Source organism: Suillus subaureus (assembly GCF_016647635.1).
Source record: "Suillus subaureus strain MN1 chromosome Unknown BJ212scaffold_5, whole genome shotgun sequence".
Taxonomy (NCBI): Eukaryota; Fungi; Basidiomycota; class Agaricomycetes; order Boletales; family Suillaceae; genus Suillus; species Suillus subaureus.
In genome coordinates, this window is record NW_024538561.1 from 1,837,992 (window position 1) to 1,855,126 (window position 17,135).

The following is a 17,135-nucleotide window of genomic DNA, read 5'->3' on the forward strand; positions in this document are numbered from 1 at the left end:
GTATGAGTTCCTTCAACCACGCCCGACGCCCGTGAAGTGACGGTTGCACATGGCCGAGATGCTGTTTCTGCTTCTGGGAAGTGCAGCTGATTGAGCAGAGGTCTGCAAGTGTTGACTAGTGGCCCAGACGGTTTGCATTCAGACTGAAATTGCGCTGCTAATGAATAAAATATTCGTGCCAGGAGTGAGCAGCAAAGGACTTGAAACATATCATGGGCTCCCCAAGCTGTTGTTCGGGCCGGTACTTGGTAACTTGCAAGTTAAGGGCAAAAGGCAACTGTTCAGTGACCGTTGCAGAAAGCTGACTAAGCCGATTATTATGTGGTTGGCTGTGTATCTCGGGCAAATTAGACTGTCCGAGTAATTCTTTGACGCAACGATGGCAACAATTCTGCAAGCAATTCGCCCTTTGCGTGCTGCTCGTTTTCTGCAATCGGTGCGTTGGAACTCGAATGAAGTTCCACTCATCGATCCTTCGCGTATGATTCAAAAGCCTGGCTTCCAACCATCCACTCGCAAGTCGAAAGGTGCTACCCTCAGGCCCCACCTTGGCGTCGAGGTAGACCCGAACCATGGCCTTTGGGCTTTTTTCAGGAAGAAGGAAGTCGACGGGGAGATGCTGTATGTGAGTCTTGAAGGAAGAGATACATTCCAAGATGATCCCGGTGAGCATTAAATATTTTCTTCGTATATTATCACGGGTTTCTGAGTTACTGGCCGCAGCGAGGTCATGGAAAGCAGCGGAACTTCGGCGAAAGAGCTTCAAGGACTTGCATACGCTTTGGTATGTTCTCTTGCGAGAACGAAACCTCCTTGCTGCCCAGAGAGAGGAGGCGAGACGACTTGGTGTCAGCAATCATGAGAGTCTTGCTGGCATTAAAAAGGATCTTCAAGTAAGCATACCATTTTTACGCTGGACTAAGGCGTTGAATGTTTTTACAGTGTCGGAAATCGATGGCACGTATAAAATACGTCATTAACGAGCGAAGACTACTTTACGAGAAGTATACTGCTGAATTGGAAGCTAAACGCCAGCTCCTGGCATCCAAGCCGAAACCCACGACAGTTGGTGTTCAGTTATCTCAGGATCCAGAAAATGTTCCTCGTACGCGTGCCGAGAGGCTGAAGGCACGGCGGACCAAGAGGTCGAGTACACCTATTACTGTGTGATGCGACGAGGAAGTTACGCCTAAGACCTTTTGTATCATACTCGTAGTTACCCCCAATATGGCTTTGACCAAGTCTACCATCTCTTGCGAGGTTTGATATTTTAATTTGGCTACTGTGAAGTTGTCCGTGATCCGCGTTGGCTTTGCTCCCAATCACTCATGACTTGTGATATCTGGCAGTCTCTGACAGAGGGCTGCTCGTACATCTCCAGTTGCCTTCTACCACGACGGAGAAGATGCTCTATAACTGTAACGTCGCGAGGTGATACAGAAGATGCTTGTGTGTGAAAGTTGTAGCGCACGAAGAGGTGAAATTTTGGCTGGGTCGAAGCTGGTTTTGTACGGACCATGCGCAATGCACTGGAGAATTTGTCAAGAAGGTCTGCATTCTGTCCCGACTGTCACTCACCGTCTATAGAGCGCTAAGACTTCCTTTTGAAGTCCTGACTTTCTCGCCGACATCGTGGGCAGTTCGAACGTTAGTGGAAGTGTGATTGATAACTCCGGTAACTCATGAAATATTGAAGTTTAGTTGCCGGGTCATTCTACATTTTGTCACGAGCCATGATCGTGGTACCATTGTCACCTCGTTCTCACTGTCTACAGAGTTTAAGTTCTTGTCGCCGGCTTCATAAAGGTTCAGTTTTGCGTTCTGAGGCTGGTATTTCCAATCCAGCTGAATACTGCAAAGACTTGGTACGAAAACATGACTATGAAGGTTATTTGACGTCCCAGCTATATCCTAAACGATTTCAAGGTGGGTATTTCGCGCTCAGAGCATTATATGTACGTGTGACGCTTTACCAGTGTTTAACTGTCTCTGACTCGCGGTTTAGATCGAGCTTGCCACGGTGCGAGAAGCGGTGTCCCAGACTACCTTGGGTCAGGCTCGCCTAATGTTCTGGAGAGATGCCATGAAAGATATTTATAATGTAGGTGGCACTTCCTTGAATACCGCAACCATCTGATTGTCTATTATAGGATAAGCCTCCGCGTCATCCCATTGCTTTCGCGATCCATGAAGCAACACGGGATAACCATTTGCCATTATATCACTTTAACAGGATAATAGAAGCAAGGGTAAGCGAGCCGTTCACGCGTTCACATATGGCGCCCTTATAGTCGTCTAACTTGAAGGAGCAAGAACTTCATAACCAGACACACCTTACTCTGGAGTCCATGACATCACATGCAGAGTCTACTTCATCAACCTTCCTCTATCTTCTGTTGGCAATGCTGAATCTACCCTCTTCCACGCTTGCGCACGCAGCTTCGCATATTGGGGTAGCTCAATCATTGACGACCCTTCTGCGAGCTTTGCCTTTTCATGCTAGCAAGGGCGTTATGGTCATACCCGCGGAGATCACTGCCAAGCATAATGTCAATCAGCAAGAAATTTTCAGCAAGGGGGAATCGTCCCACGGGCTAGAGGATGCGGTGTTTGAACTTGCGACTGTCGCAAATGATCATTTATTCACCGCACGCGACATGTTCAAGGAGTCCGGGGGCAGGGTCCCACCAGACGCCATGCCTGTGTTTTCCGCTGCTGTACGTCGGATCTTTCGGATTACTATGATTTTTTGACCAAAAATTTCAGATACCAGTGGTGTCCATTCTATCAACGTTGGAAGCCGTCAATTTCAACGTCTTTAACCCCTCCTTGCAGATCCGAGATTGGAGATTAGCGTGGCAAGTCTGGAGGAGTTACTATAAGAGGACTTTCTAAAAAGACCCAGACCACATGCCGGCATTGCATCTTAGCACAATGTAGCGCCTGTTAACGGTGTAGAACGTTGTCATTTCACGCATCTTTTCATTCTAAACAACTTGAACTTCATGATATTATATTTTGTGGAACATTGTGATCGCTTTGGCCGAGGTTTTTTGACTTTCAAGATGCAGCGGTGGTTACGAATTTAGAAGTCCGATGAAGTGCGTTCTCCGGCTGCACACCTCTTGACACCCAACCACATCATCGTAAACGGAGCCAACTTCGCCAAGTCTCTGACCCTAGTCGTTAGGTTCTTTGGACGGAGCCAACTTGTGACTAGTGCTCTTCCTGAGTAGTTCAAGCTTCTTCCTACCGCAGTCAAGAACCCTTCTACCACACGCCATGCAACGCCTGTGTGGTATGTTTTCTGATCATTCCTTTTCTCACTCACAACCTGAGATTTGCGTAGATGAAGTTATCGAGTTGATCTTCTACGAGCTCGACGACCCGACCGCTTTGACGCTTACTTCCAAACACTTTCACAATGTGTCCCATGACCCCTACGTCCGAGCTCACTACTTTCTCAACCGTTATGGTCGCATGGACGCTATGTTTTGGGCTTTGGGAAGGGGGAAGGTTATGACCGACAAAGTCATCGACGTTTGTCACTTATTTCTCTTGCTGTGTATCAGCGCTTCATGGAGCCTAACTGATTATATGCGCTCCCTTTGTCTAGATCTTGATCAGTAGTGGCGCATATGTATCCAGATATCTTGTCCAAGTCGCCATACACCATTATTTTAGGTCTGCAAATCATTTCATAAAGACCGCATGGGTTCGCAACATGTCGATTCCCGTTTTCGCTCATTTCATGAAGGTCGCATGCGGGTTATTCGATGAAGTACCGTTGGGAAAGAATGAGGATGACGGTTATTTCTTCGCTGTGTTTTTAAAGGAGAGTAGGCTTCCGCCAGATATGAAGAGCACAAAGTGGGAGACAGTGCGGGATATTTTTGGCAAGTATAAGGTGCGCGGCGTTAATTTCCTCGATGGTATGGTTTCCTACGATTCGCTTTAGTTCATCCCGTTCAGCATGAAGGTTAGCTTCTGGAATGTCGTAACTTGTTTGGGTATGCTCACGGCGTCCTCTGACAGGACCCCCTTATGGTGCAATTACCGATCGCTCTCGCCATCGAGCCAAGATTGCTTCCCTATGCTGAAGCCAATGGATTCCACATGGACACCAAGGTAATCTTACATCCTAACGCATCCGCCACTAGTACTAAAGAATTCGATAGTACCGCGACTTCGTCTTCCGTAAGATGTTTGAGAAGATGGCGCTCAACAACGGTGAACGGTCCGATGACATTCTCAGGAACGTGCGCGAGCTGCGGCGTCTTGACAGTAGGTGAGAGCAAGCAGTCTTATCACAACAGTCTTTGCATGCTCAGATACGTCTTCGCATTTCGTGTCCCTGTTTGCCCACTAGGATGTTCCTGAGTCGCACAGTAGCAGCTGAAATCTGTATGGAATCGAAGAGCAATGAATCGGCTTACCGTGCACTTAAGATCCTTGACCGCACCAAGGAACTCCTATTTGATCTCTCGTACGTATACCACCTTTTGAGATCGATGTTTATTCATTCCTCATTCTTACTTTACTGATCCATAGCACCGTCGTCGCCGAGTTGATCAAGGTGAATTCAAATGTACTTTGTGTTGCTTTGACTTGAGCTGTCTTTAGCTATTTGTCAGAACCCGTTCTATCACTTCCGCCTATACCATCAATGTACTCAGACATCTATACGCCGATTTCCCTAGTACAGATCCGACAGTCCGCATCGTCATGCTCTTGACAGCATGTTTGTCGGATAATGTCCTGGTTCAACCAAACACCTCGGGCACACTGAAGAGCAAACTAGAACCCCTGGGTCTACTCCCGTTGACGAGGAAGGATGTTGTGGACATCTTGACCAATCCGTTCGTTGAGAAACATTCAGCTCTTGTTGACTTCGCGAAGGACGAGATGAATCTCAGTTCGAGTGATATCAAAGACATCCTTCAAGAAGTTGCTGTGAAGTGTCTCAAGATTGGTAGTAAGGTGAGTGGTTGGACTTAAGATTGTGGTGGGCCATTATTTTGACGACTTCGAAAAATAGGGGAAGACGCTCAAGAAACTCGTTGACTGCCATCCATATCTTCATGCGGTATTGCAAGAAAATGCGGTTCAGCGTTATGCGATAAATTTGGATGATCTTCCACCTTATGACGATGAAGAGGCATGCGCTGTATACGAAGCTCCACTATGTAGAGACTTCAACGCCAGCTCGAAAGCCACACGGAGTAACTCTGGGGCTGCTGGCCTGCATTCGGCAGTCCCGAACGCTTCGGGGAATCCTGCAGAAACGGGGGATGCAATTGCTACAGATGGTCGCGAGATGGACGAGGATGAAAGTGGAAATGAAGGGCTTGTTGAAGCCGAAACTGGGGATACCTCAGAATTGGTTAGTGTATCGTTACTTTGAACGTTGGAACGTTTGCTCATTACGTTGTAGGGGATCATCGGCCAAGACACATTGTCCTCTATGATCCGACAGGACGAAATGGCTCCCACACGTTCTCGCAGGCGGTCTCTCTATTTCAGCTACTTTGGACCTGACACCACCGCAAAGCTCGGGTACCCATCAGGTAATGATTGAACCTTGTGCATATACAGCGATGGATGGTCATAATGCTTCGCAGATTTTATTCCAGTTGGTCGGTGGGTGAAAGAACGATATCCGGTCCGAAGTGCGATGGCTGCTACGTTCCTGACACACGCCGTAATCAATAACAACACTACGGTTGGTGCTGTATTCTCCTGAGGAGTGATCCCTCTGACACAACAGCATAGCTTCTTCATGGATTTTTCACATGCAATACCCCCTCAACTAACTATGTTTCAACATCACAACATGTACCTGTAACACTCAAGCATTTCAGGCTACTTGCACGCCTTGGAAAAGCCCCAGTTAGCACAAATCGATAATAGGGTGTATTTTTTGCTGACTGTTTCTCAACCCCTGCTAGAACTGGTGTCTTTACCACGAGATTGAGAATGGCGCCGAGTTTTACTTTTCTGAAGAAGACTATCTTTCGAAGCAACCACCAGCGACGGAACCGAAGCGATGTAGCAAGGTCAAGGTGAAGTCAAAGGAGACCAGCCCCACCATCCCTCGTTTCTCTACCCAGGCCGGTCCATCGAAGGTTCAAGTTTCTCCGCGAGCCAATAAACGGAGACCGCGCCGCTCTGCGGCCGCTGTCATGTCTTATGTCATCCCAGATTCTGATGATGAAGCTATCGTCGAAGATGATGACGAAAATGCTGTTGTCGTCCTCATGACAATGCAGGCAAAGAAGCGCAAGGTAGAGTCGAATCTACAACGGTGGATCAAGCATCTGTCAGTGTTACTGGCTGAGGAACAGAAAAAGGTACCGTTCCGATTTATCAAACTTCTTTCCAAATATCGACATATGTTTCATAGTACAAGGAAAAACGCAAGCGTCTTGAGAAGAGTGCGCCTTCCGATGGTAGGCGTCGCGTTGCGAAGGTAGCCTTCATTCCTCTTGACCTGGCCTTGTCTGATAGACGTCCAAATTTAGAGCGAATTTCATAAATCATTGATGGTCAATCTTCGCTCTCTACGGAAACTCGACCTAGATAAGCGGAAGCAACTTTACGGCCCAGACGCAGCGGAAGATGATTACTTCACCGAAGATGATGGTGATGACGAATATCGGCAACGGACAACACGCGTTAACAAGAGGCGTCGCGTGACCACGTAGCTTTTAGTCTCTGAACTCTGTCCATTATGTTTATATCACTATACGCGTGCTAGTCGCACGTTACGCACATACTAATATCGCATCACACTACCCACTACGTTATATTCCTTCGGGAAAGTCGTTTAATGGATGTTTAGATGATATGGAGCAATCTGCTCAAATTTGGTATCTGTAGCGCACAGAGCGATCGCCTAACCTGATTCTCTCTTCCTCGGTTTCTTCCTTTGCTTCGCCCTGTGACAATAAACCATCTCGCCTCCTGTTTTCTGCACTCATCACACGCCACAAATATGTGGTCATCACAATTGCGAACAGGAGATAGCCGATAGCTATAAGATTGGGTGTGCGGTACAGGTGACTGTCCAGTGTGGGCCTGTAGATCAGACAGCCTGCAATCGCTCCTATATCACCGACGCTGATTTGGAGGGCTACCGCAACTGCGCGTTTAGCCTGACCAGAAACGTTCTCTCCAGGCCAACTGTGTCATGCTATTAGCTAGTGCCACGAGCACAACTGCAATCACCTGAACAGACCTTAGAAGAAGCGAATTGCCTGTATACACGCCGGCTGTATTAAATCAGGACATATGAGCGACAAAACCTCGATTAATTTTCTGCGACTCACCTGCTGCGAGGTGTACTCCAAAGTATTGAAGGCCGGCTGTTATGTGTGAACACAGTGTTGCGCTAACGACTGCTCAAATTGGGCAACTTACGACTTGTGCAAGCGATAAGCAGGATATATCCTTGAAATTCATGAGATAATTGAAGTACGTGGCGCAAATGCTCTCACCAATGATGGATACAATTGCAGCTCCTATGATGAAAGGTGCTCTTACATTGAACTTGCTTGAAAAATATACTGTGGTCCATATTGAGAAACTTGCGAGCACGTTTGGGGGGACAGTCATCCTTATGGTAGGAATCTACATCAATATTGGATTAGGCTTTGAGGTCGAAGGAACTTACAATTGAGCCTGCCACGTCTCAAACCCAAGTCCAGCGATGATTGTAGGCTAGAACGGGCAGTCAAACACCATTCGCAATTCCCTTCGATGACGGACGTACCAGGAAAAGGCTGAGCGAGTACAGGACAAAAGAGAATCCATGGAAAAGGAATGCATATGCCCAGACTAAGTGATCGCCAAAAGCATCTCGGACGGACGACCATTTGAAAACTTGGTCAGTTCCTGCATCAGAGTCTGCTCGCAATCTATCTAGCAGGCGCGTTTTTTCTGGCTCAGATAGCTGCAAAAGTTGACATTTTGGGGTGCCGAAACAGAAGGAGAACACTCACGAATTTGGCCTCGTGAGACCAAGTGGGCACAATAAAATATGCGACGAGGGAAACGACTGCTGTCAGTGTTCCCTCGAGAATGAATATCCTTTTCGACGTTGGGTTAATGAGGTGATACGTGGGAATGCGAACATACCATTGCCAACCCCTTCTGCCACCTACACCGTTCATCAATCCAATGCAATATGCAAATATCCCTTCAGAAATTTAATTGAATTGCAGTCACATCAAGAACGTCTAGCATACCTCCAAACGCCCCCGCCAATGCCGAACCACCGAAGAAAATTGCGACTCGCCAACTCCGCTCGCGTCTATACAAGTAGTCAAGCCTCGGTATGCACAAGAGTCTAACATTCTACTTCTCACCTCAGATAATATACTGAGAAGACGTATATCACGCCAGGAAAAAGACCAGCTTCCGTGGCGCCAAGTACTGATGGCAAGTTAGGCAATCATCAGCAAGATCCCCATACGCAAAAGACAACATACAGAATCTGATTCCAAATAACCCGGCTTGGTTTTTGACAAGGCCTTGGCCAATAGAGACGATACCCCAGACGAGAGTCAATGACGGGAGCCAAACTTGCGGATTACATTTCTTTAATCTGCATAGGGGTGATAACAGGTCAGAATACCCTCCAGATCAGCATTGATGGGGATCGGTATCACATTATCTAGGGGAAATGATGTCAGCTGAAGGGGTGGATCAGAATTTGCGGCACATACATTGGCAGGGACCTCGAAAATAACATAACCAACAAAATATATGGCTAAAGCGGTGTTATAACTAGCGGGAGATACGCCGAGATCCTATGAAGATCACAAAGATATCACATGTCAGGTCTAGACTCCATATCACGAAAGGCGTAAACCATCGCACAGTTGTCATTCCATCGATTCTACATGTGATCTGGGTTGTCAGCAGCGTAAGAGTTAAGTACGTATTAGTTTTGCTTACTTCGCATTCCCGATGTTTGACCTTTGGACATTAGCGCAAGATGCAGCTACTAATCAGATATAGAACAAACCTATCCAGGAAACTAAGGAGGTAAAGCAGAGTGAAAACAGGTAGAAGTCTAAGGTCGACCTTGCGTAAAAGTCTGTGATCCTCTACAGAAACCTGGTCCCCCTCAACCACGGAGTTCTTTTCGGATACAGACATGGTAAGACCAAACACAGGCCCGTAGCATTTGCCCACCACACGAACTTATACGTTGCAGAAACACACGCAACCGAGGAGCGCGATGGCGTATTGGGGAGGCTGTGATTATGGGGGACAAAAATAAACACAACTCATTTCCACGAACTCTGCTCAGTCTCACCACGCGGAACATGGGTGTGGTACATGACCGGTCGACCTGAGAGTCCCCGACACCAGTTGCATGAGTTCGTGGGAATTTGACTACTGCGTTGATGACTGTAGATTTCATTACTAATACTTATATTGATGCATGATGTGCTTTCTGAATATATATCGAGAAACTGTATAGGTTCGAGCGACTAATGGATGTATAGCACCGAGAAAGAAAATGAGGGAAAGAGTGAGAAACGCTTCCGCTCAGCTGGACATGTGGTGCCGGTTCGTTCCGGCGTTCAGGAACAGGCACCCTTCACGTTCTTCCTATGAGGATAGTGTCCTGCGACTCCTACCGTCAACAATTGCTCGCGTTCAAAAACGAGTAACATACCCCGGATTGTGCCATCTTTTACCATGTATTGGCCTGAGTACAGTGTGTCATATCTTGCTTTGTTGCTTCCTATCGAATGAGAAAACGTCGAGCTTTATCCTGCTGGTGATGTGATGCTTGGTTTGTTTGAACGCTTACTCGGGAATCACGAGCTTGACGTCAAATGGGTATTTGAGGAGGAGTCAACTGTATTTAGAGCATCCTACAGAGCTTGTGGTGGACAATCTGCATGAGAACCATGACAAGTCCGTTCTAACTATGAGAAGGTGCGCGCCGCTACGATATACAACCGTGGAAACAACCTTCCTCTTACGTCTCAAGTAATCGGTCTCTGTCAAGTCGCGCAGTAAGTTCATGAGTGGGTCATTATGGAGGGTCTCTTTTTCAACGTGAGTATACACTATCAATGACACGTCTTCTAAAGCTAATGGAAATGCCCCTCTAGGTGAACAACGGCTTCCTGGAAGGGATCGTTCGAGGCTACAAATCCGGCACACTTACTCAATCACATTATGCTAGCTTGACTCAGTGCGAGACACTGGAAGGTCAGGAAGGGAGGCGACACAAGCTACTCTTTACTTACGCGCGCCTGCTATAGATTTCAGAACGCAGCTTTCTGCGACTGACTATGGAAACTTCCTCGCGAACGAACCATCCCCGCTGTCCACCGCAACTATAGCGGACAAGGCAACACAGACTCTCGTGGACCAGTTCAACTTTCTCCGCAGCAATTCTGTTGAGCCTCTGAGCAAGTTCTTGGATTATATTACGTGTGTAATGATCAATTATATGTTCCTGCGCTCATAGTTTGTAGGTATGGGTACATGATTGACAACGTCGTCCTACTCATAACGGGCACGCTCCACGAGAGGGACACGCACGAACTTCTCGAACGATGTCATCCACTAGGCATATTCGACACCATGCCTGCATTATGTGTGGCAACCAACGTGGAAGAGCTCTATCAGAGCGTATTGGTAGAAACGCCTCTAGGTATTTGTCCTGGCGCGACCCCTACCCCGAATACTAAACATCCCAATCAGCGCCCTACTTCCGCGATTGCCTGTCTGCTGCTGATCTTGATGACATGAACATCGAGATCATCAGGAATACAGTCTACAAAGCGTACCTCGAGGACTTCTACAACTATGTCTCTACTATTGGTTCAACAACAGCAGAGGTCATGCAAGGCATTCTCGCCTTCGAAGCCGACAGACGAACGATAAACATCACCATCAACTCCTTTGACACAGAGCTCACCAAGGAGCAGCGTGCTAAACTCTTCCCCGCCATTGGACGATTGTTTCCCGCAGGCAACAATGCCCTCGCCAAAGCGGATGACATAGACCAAGTCCGTCAAGTGTGCGAGAACGTCGGCGAATATCGTTCGTTCTTCGACAACAGCTCAGCAGCCCAGGGCAATGGAGATCTTGGGGACTTTGGAGTAGCTGCACAGCTGGAGGATCGTTTCTTCCGCATGGAGGTACACCTCAATAAGCTGGCTTTCCTGCAGCAATTCCAGTATGGCGTGTTCTACAGTTATGTGAAGCTGAAGGAACAGGAAATCCGGAACATCACATGGATAGCAGAGTGTATTGCGCAAGATGCGAGGGACAGGGTACACGACTTCATACCGATATTCTGAACAAGGACTCCCCTTCGGTCGGCTCTCTGACAATATATTGTGTTTACAGTAGCAACTCAGGAAATACTATATTAACATCGTGTCTGCAAATAGACAGTGTCTCTTCGCGTTCTCACTCTCGACAACGCTGTGCACAATCGAGCATAAGCGAAGGGATCAGTCCGGAAGGAAACTGCCTTCGATTCACTGTTCATAACAAACTGTTTGTATGGAATGCGGGGGATGCAGTGGCTATTGAGAAATTCTAACCCTCGCTCGCCGCCCAGCCCTCAAGCTCATCATCACGTCCACTACTCTCGCTTCTCAAGTTCCAGAAATACTTTGCTGTCTCTGGCGACGCTCATCCCCAGGGTCTTGTCAGGTTTGAAATGAGAACGGCGAGTGCACACGTGGAGGGAGGCGTTGGTGGTTTGTATTCGTGAGTGATGAATCTATGTTATCCCCTTTACCTATCATCCTGAGAGTGCTATAGATGGTGTTACCACTGACACACTCACTGTCCAAACCCATGTCAGAAAACACTAGCTCCTTACGACGCCACATGACGTCACCATTGTGTCCTGACCCCGACTTCCATGTTAGTGGTCGAACACCCTCTAGATCTCTCTCTACCATTCTCTGCACACCGATATCCCGTAACTCTCCGTCCATGACTTGTTCGAACCTCATCAACGCGCCACCCCTATAGCTAGGCGTTCATCATGTCATACATACCCTGCACTAGCACCATAACCCGTCTTACAGCGTCTTCATTAATATTCTTCAGCATCACATCCCTCGAATGCGTTCACCCGCCGACTGTTTCACGTAGCGACTGAAAATGTTAGTGTCGTTAGCTCGTGTTATCTGTCCAGCAGCTTCCCGTCGAATCATGCATGTATTTGATGCCTGAACAGGTCCTCACCGCTTGTGTTTCCTTCCACTGCAGGTCAGGATAGTAGAAGCCAATAATCTTACACCTCACTGTGCTCGGTGCAGATGCCATCAAAGAATGGTACTCGCCCAAGAAGGTGTCTGACGAGGCGGGGCGAGGTGAGTGACAATCTTTGTGGGACGATGGCCCAACGTCTGAAAGGCATCACTGACTGGACGCTGAAAGATATGCTGGACAAGTATGGTCCTTATCAGTTCTATATTGACCTCTATGGAATTGAATGAGATGTACCAGTCATGGTTTTCAATCTTCGCGACACTGCGGAGGTGCTCATTCACCCGTCAGAATACACAGGGCTTGTTCCTGTGCCGTGGATGTTAACTTGCAACTGTGAGTGTCCGCAGGCACAAGAGGCTGAGGGTCCACCTGACTGCATAGAGGTGGACTTTTGGCCCCAACGAGAAGCGTCAAAATAGCTTTCAAGTGTACCAGAGGTCCATGAGGCTACTTCCGATGACTGGCCCAAGCTGCAAAGGGCCCCTCAGAAAACTCACCACCAAAACGCCGGACGCCAAAGGGAAGCGAAAGGCTGACAGGCCGGCAGGACAAGATTCATCTGCAAAGAGAAGAGTAAGGCCACCCGAGGCAATAAGATTGGATCCTTTCTTTGACTTTGACTCTCCATCCGGTTGAAATTTAGTGTCTGATCTTTCTATCCGTTGGAACTCATCTTCGTGGTCGTTCATTGCGGTTCTGTCTCGCGGAACTTCGCTAACTGCTCTTTCTATCCGATGGTACTCATAGTCTGCGTCTTCGTTCGTTTCGTTTGTGTCTGGTTCAAGTTTCGTCTCTGCCCTTTCTAGCCGGTGTTATTCATCTTCTGCGTCTTCTTTCGTTGCGTCCGTCAGGGGTCTTTCTGGGATTAGTCTAGAACTTGAAAGTAGTTTGCTTAAAGGGTAATTTTAATGTCTTGGTTCTTGTGTGGAGGACCAACAGTTGCACTACGATAATCTACGTACTTAGCGAGTTCATTGTTTAATTTTGATACGCATCGATCAGGACACCAGCGCTCTCAAATATTGACCAGCGCCTTCGTGGGCCAAGTAGTAGATAAGCGGTGCTGCCTCCAATTTTGCCTCATGGTCAACCTTGACGTACCTGAAAAGTCAGCTCCAAGAACTTCAGCTTATCCAACACTCCCCGGTAAATCGTTCTCGTTCGTACTACAGCTCTCCCATCTCTGCCCAGCCCAGTTCCATAAGTCAAGTTTCAAGTGAAGGCTGCGGACGCGCGTATCTCCTTCGAGGTGCAGTTCCCGGAATGATACCCGGAGGATTCGGATGTCGACACTGTGCAGGTTCCCTTGGTTTCTCTCAACGGCGAGGGTATATCCAGAGATGAACATCACCGATAGCAGGCCTTTGTTCAGGAGAAATTAGCTGAGGTGCAAGGAAATGAGTGAGCACCGTCACCCGGCGTCTTGTGGATTATGGTCTGAGAATGCTAAACCGTATAGAGCTATCCAATCTACCAGTTGCTTTACATGCACTTGCTGCCGAGGTACATGAGGACGGACATAGTATCGATACAGGACTGCCGGGGGAGTATGGATATCCTAACAACAGAGCACCAATCGTCTCCCATAGACAGCAGACTACCACACGCTCCTGACATCCCATCATCTTGTGTCCCCGACAAAACGGCGGTCATTGTAGCGATGGTCCTTTGAGCTTTTGATATTTGGCTTTGCCACAGTTGGCTACCCAGGCATCATTTATGCACAATGCTCACAAGAAAATGTCAAAGAATTCATTGCCAACGTCAAAATGCAGTGGTTGGCACTAAGAGTGCGATTTGTGAAACCCATAGATTTTGCCATCGATGAGCATCGCCAGGGTTGGTCTGAGTTTCAGAAGGTCGGAGAAGTTGTGGAAGAGATGAGAAGATGGGGGAAAGAGAAGTATATGCCAGAGATGGGTATTGGAGGTTCAGTTTGGAAATGAATTGGCATGCTCTGCACGGGCGAGATCTCCGTCACGGTACATCCTTGATTCAGCATGCCGCGCAAATTACTAAGGATATACGTGGGGCAAGGAGGCGAGACAAGATGCATCGCTGGTCCCGGTTCAGGTAGATCTGGTGAGTTATAACTTATCCTATCGTATGCGTGACCGTTGTTAACGTATCCTCAGTCATGGAAATACCAGCTGTCGAATGGTCAGCATACGGCAGGCGCTCATGTAGCCGAGAACTAAGCGGATCCGCATGCTCTGCCCGCTCACTGTTGGTGTTTGTGTGACCATCAGTTCGGTCATTAAGACCACGTCGCCACTTCTGTGATTCAAGGGATTCTCCTCCTCTGACAATGTCAAGGGGGCGTTATTTTTCCTGGAATGCGATACAAACCCGCTATATAACTATACAGCGCCGGTTACGTGCGCGCTCATGGTTATAACGTTTTGATCACTCTGGCATGGCAGTTTTGCTGCACGATATCAAGGATACCTGGTATTCACATCAACATACAGAATTTTTTTAATCAAAACTTTTTGTAAATTTCCGCAAAGACTGACGTACTTCGCTACGGGATCGGACTCAACTCTGGACGAACTTAATGTGTGAGTCGCAGCGACATTAACATTGCTGATCAAAAATGGTATCACATATGAGCCCACATACCAAGCTTTCACCGACTTGAATGGTTGATCTTGATGCTTGTGGATGAAGATCGAGGCTGGGTTCTGACAGACGACCATCAACTCCTTTGACGCAGAGCTCACCAAGGAGCAGCGTGCTAAACCTTTCCCCGCCATTGGGCGATTGTTTCCCGCAGGCAACAATGCCCTCACCAAAGCGGGTGACATAGATCAAGTCCGTCAAGTGTGCGAGAACGTCGGCGAATATCGTTCGTTCTTCGAGAACAACTCGGCATCAACCCAGCGTAGTGGAGGTCTTGGGGACTTTGGAGTAGCTGTACATTTGGAAGATCGTTTCTTCCGTATGGAGGTACACCTCAATAAGCTGGCTTTCCTGCAGCAATTCCAGTATGGCGTGTTCTACAGGTTATGCGAAGCTGAAGGAACAGGAAATCCGGAACATCACATGGATAGCAGAGTGTATTGCACAAGATGCAGGGTACAGGGTACACGATTTCATACAGATATTCTGAATGGCACTACTTATTCGTACACTTTCACCTAATATTAATTCCGAGTCACTTGAATAGCATACGAATGTTGGTTGTTCAAGCATATCCACTTCTTCCAGGGACAATTGCGAACGCGGGGCCTCCCTTCGCGAACATCTTCCGCACATCTTCAACAAGCGCTTCCGGCCGTTCATAGGCAGCGAAATGGCCTCCTGACGTGTGATGGGACTCGATCACAACGTTATTCAATCTGCGCAGCCACCTACAATCTTATGTTAGCTTCGTGGCAGCAAAGCTTATCGATAGAACGCACGCTGAGGGTAAAAGTAGGAGCTCTTTTGGGAAATACGATGCTCCCATAGGAATAGTGGGGTAACTAGTACGACCTAGATCGTAGAAATCGCCAGACACCTCGGAGTAAATGCGATGGGCAGCACCAGGCCCGGCACGGGAGAACCAGTATATGGAGATCCATGTCAGAGCTGTTTCAAAGGTAGGTGAGTAGTATATTAAGAAGTGGAACTGCTGCTACCTTCGTCATCAGTCCACTTGTAGTCGTCGGTCCAGATGACCAGTTTTTCGTAAAACCAACCAAGCAGAGCAACAGGACTATCAGTAAACCCGTAAGCGAGCGTCTGCGGGAAGGTGCTCTGTTCAACAAAGTAGCCGGATGATTTGTTGCGATACCACGCGGTGCGCTCAAGTCCTGCCTTTTCCTCCGCAGAAAAGGGGGTCAGCAAGTACGACAAGAAAGACAGGGGCGATTTCCAGGTCGGTGGATCGGCCCTAATCAAAGATGAAATGAGTTGATGGGTAAGCAGTGAGCGAGAAAGTGACATACATTGGAAAGTTGGTGTGCCACGCCTTGTGATGTTTTCCACCATACTTGGCGGCCATTCTCCGAGTGATCTGAGAGTACATTAAATATGAATCCGGTCTACTTGTGAAACCTCGCTCACGAGGAAACCCCAGTCGCCTCCCTGGGTCACTGCAAGACAAATGAGCAAACCTATTGTAAGAGATGATCGAAATAGCGATGTACCATACTCGTTGTACCCGAGAGCGATCATGAGTTTGTGAGTTACCTAAATTCACTAGTCAACATTTTAAGAGTTCAGAATGTGCGATGAACAGAAACCACCTCAGCATATTGATCAAGAGCAAAGCCTGGTCTGTGTGGACCCTCTGAAAAGCCAAAACCAGGCAAGCTAAGCGCTACGACATGGAAGCTAGGATGTTCAGGAGACGACGCAGTCAAGAGGGACAACATTGGCCTAATTTCCAAGAAACTTCCAGGCCCTAGCTAATGTCAGAAACATGTCGATGAGCGTGGATACTTAGACCTACATCCATGGCAAAACAACAGCGGAATGGCGTCAACAGTTTTGCTCTTCTTGTGAACATAGTGAATATTCAGCGCGCCGAAACCATCCACGTCAATATCGCGAGTAAACATCGGCAGTTCTTGGTTTAATTCCTTTTCATATTTGCGCCAGTCGTACCCATTTCTCCACCTCTCCGCGAGCCGCTTCATATCCGCCAGAGGCGCGCCGTGCTTCCATCCGATGTCCTGAAGTTCGTCCGGGAAAGTAGCGAGCTCAAGTTTAGCACGAAGGATACTAAGTTTCCTGTCGGGGATGTTGATTTGAAAGGGAGTTTCAGACGACATAATGGTCGAAGGGCAAGTGAGAGAGTTACGTCCGGGTACATCTTGTGGTTTTATACAAGGTGCTGCACGAAGAAGAGCTAACCTTCTGTTCCGTCCAGTGGGAAAAGCCTA

General features: G+C 47.8%; 8 protein-coding genes across 8 annotated transcripts; 5 read left to right on the top strand and 3 right to left on the bottom strand.

Annotated features, from left to right (window-relative positions):
- Positions 1-289: 289 nt before the first annotated feature.
- Positions 290-1,427, top strand: BJ212DRAFT_841699 (mitochondrial 39-S ribosomal protein L47 (MRP-L47)-domain-containing protein). Its single transcript, XM_041344185.1, has 3 exons — positions 290-665; positions 724-893; positions 943-1,427. The coding sequence occupies exons 1-3, from the start codon at positions 380-382 to the stop codon at positions 1,168-1,170; spliced, it is 684 nt and encodes a 227-aa protein (XP_041197387.1). The 5' UTR covers positions 290-379; the 3' UTR covers positions 1,171-1,427.
- Positions 1,280-1,631, bottom strand: BJ212DRAFT_1263387 (uncharacterized protein; the record flags this gene model as incomplete). The annotated part of the gene is made up of 2 exons (XM_041330341.1): positions 1,280-1,529; positions 1,579-1,631. 2 exons carry the CDS (start codon positions 1,629-1,631, stop codon positions 1,280-1,282), a joined length of 303 nt encoding a protein of 100 aa, XP_041197388.1.
- Positions 1,632-1,733: 102 nt separating this feature from the next.
- On the top strand, positions 1,734-2,895 carry BJ212DRAFT_1263495 (isoprenoid synthase domain-containing protein; the record flags this gene model as incomplete). The annotated part of the gene is made up of 5 exons (XM_041330351.1): positions 1,734-1,955; positions 2,006-2,101; positions 2,151-2,268; positions 2,314-2,717; positions 2,767-2,895. The coding sequence occupies 5 exons, from the start codon at positions 1,734-1,736 to the stop codon at positions 2,893-2,895; spliced, it is 969 nt and encodes a 322-aa protein (XP_041197389.1).
- A 387-nt stretch (positions 2,896-3,282) lies between these two features.
- BJ212DRAFT_1445116 (uncharacterized protein) lies at positions 3,283-6,704 on the top strand (the record flags this gene model as incomplete). The annotated part of the gene is made up of 15 exons (XM_041338056.1): positions 3,283-3,298; positions 3,350-3,540; positions 3,617-3,907; positions 3,959-3,979; positions 4,036-4,128; positions 4,179-4,288; positions 4,370-4,486; positions 4,635-4,980; positions 5,039-5,383; positions 5,435-5,567; positions 5,622-5,722; positions 5,773-5,889; positions 5,949-6,350; positions 6,404-6,469; positions 6,522-6,704. 15 exons carry the CDS (start codon positions 3,283-3,285, stop codon positions 6,702-6,704), a joined length of 2,532 nt encoding a protein of 843 aa, XP_041197390.1.
- Positions 6,705-6,860: 156 nt separating this feature from the next.
- On the bottom strand, positions 6,861-9,162 carry BJ212DRAFT_1477390 (MFS general substrate transporter; the record flags this gene model as incomplete). The annotated part of the gene is made up of 16 exons (XM_041339541.1): positions 6,861-7,182; positions 7,238-7,271; positions 7,329-7,364; positions 7,420-7,449; positions 7,497-7,615; positions 7,673-7,719; positions 7,772-7,951; positions 8,001-8,197; positions 8,247-8,311; positions 8,367-8,433; positions 8,490-8,598; positions 8,670-8,693; positions 8,727-8,810; positions 8,881-8,899; positions 8,959-8,979; positions 9,029-9,162. The coding sequence occupies 16 exons, from the start codon at positions 9,160-9,162 to the stop codon at positions 6,861-6,863; spliced, it is 1,488 nt and encodes a 495-aa protein (XP_041197391.1).
- A 783-nt stretch (positions 9,163-9,945) lies between these two features.
- Positions 9,946-11,499, top strand: BJ212DRAFT_1331805 (ATPase V0 complex subunit D). Its single transcript, XM_041334776.1, has 5 exons — positions 9,946-10,077; positions 10,134-10,233; positions 10,287-10,458; positions 10,503-10,681; positions 10,732-11,499. Exons 1-5 carry the CDS (start codon positions 10,057-10,059, stop codon positions 11,331-11,333), a joined length of 1,074 nt encoding a protein of 357 aa, XP_041197392.1. The 5' UTR covers positions 9,946-10,056; the 3' UTR covers positions 11,334-11,499.
- Positions 11,500-14,033: 2,534 nt separating this feature from the next.
- Positions 14,034-14,210, top strand: BJ212DRAFT_1262971 (uncharacterized protein; the record flags this gene model as incomplete). The annotated part of the gene is made up of 1 exon (XM_041330307.1): positions 14,034-14,210. The coding sequence occupies one exon, from the start codon at positions 14,034-14,036 to the stop codon at positions 14,208-14,210; it is 177 nt and encodes a 58-aa protein (XP_041197393.1).
- Positions 14,211-15,451: 1,241 nt separating this feature from the next.
- BJ212DRAFT_1264000 (Alpha/Beta hydrolase protein) lies at positions 15,452-17,024 on the bottom strand (the record flags this gene model as incomplete). The annotated part of the gene is made up of 8 exons (XM_041330392.1): positions 15,452-15,617; positions 15,669-15,837; positions 15,888-16,141; positions 16,197-16,264; positions 16,315-16,343; positions 16,398-16,440; positions 16,494-16,654; positions 16,703-17,024. The coding sequence occupies 8 exons, from the start codon at positions 17,022-17,024 to the stop codon at positions 15,452-15,454; spliced, it is 1,212 nt and encodes a 403-aa protein (XP_041197394.1).
- Between the last annotated feature and the right edge of the window lie 111 nt (positions 17,025-17,135).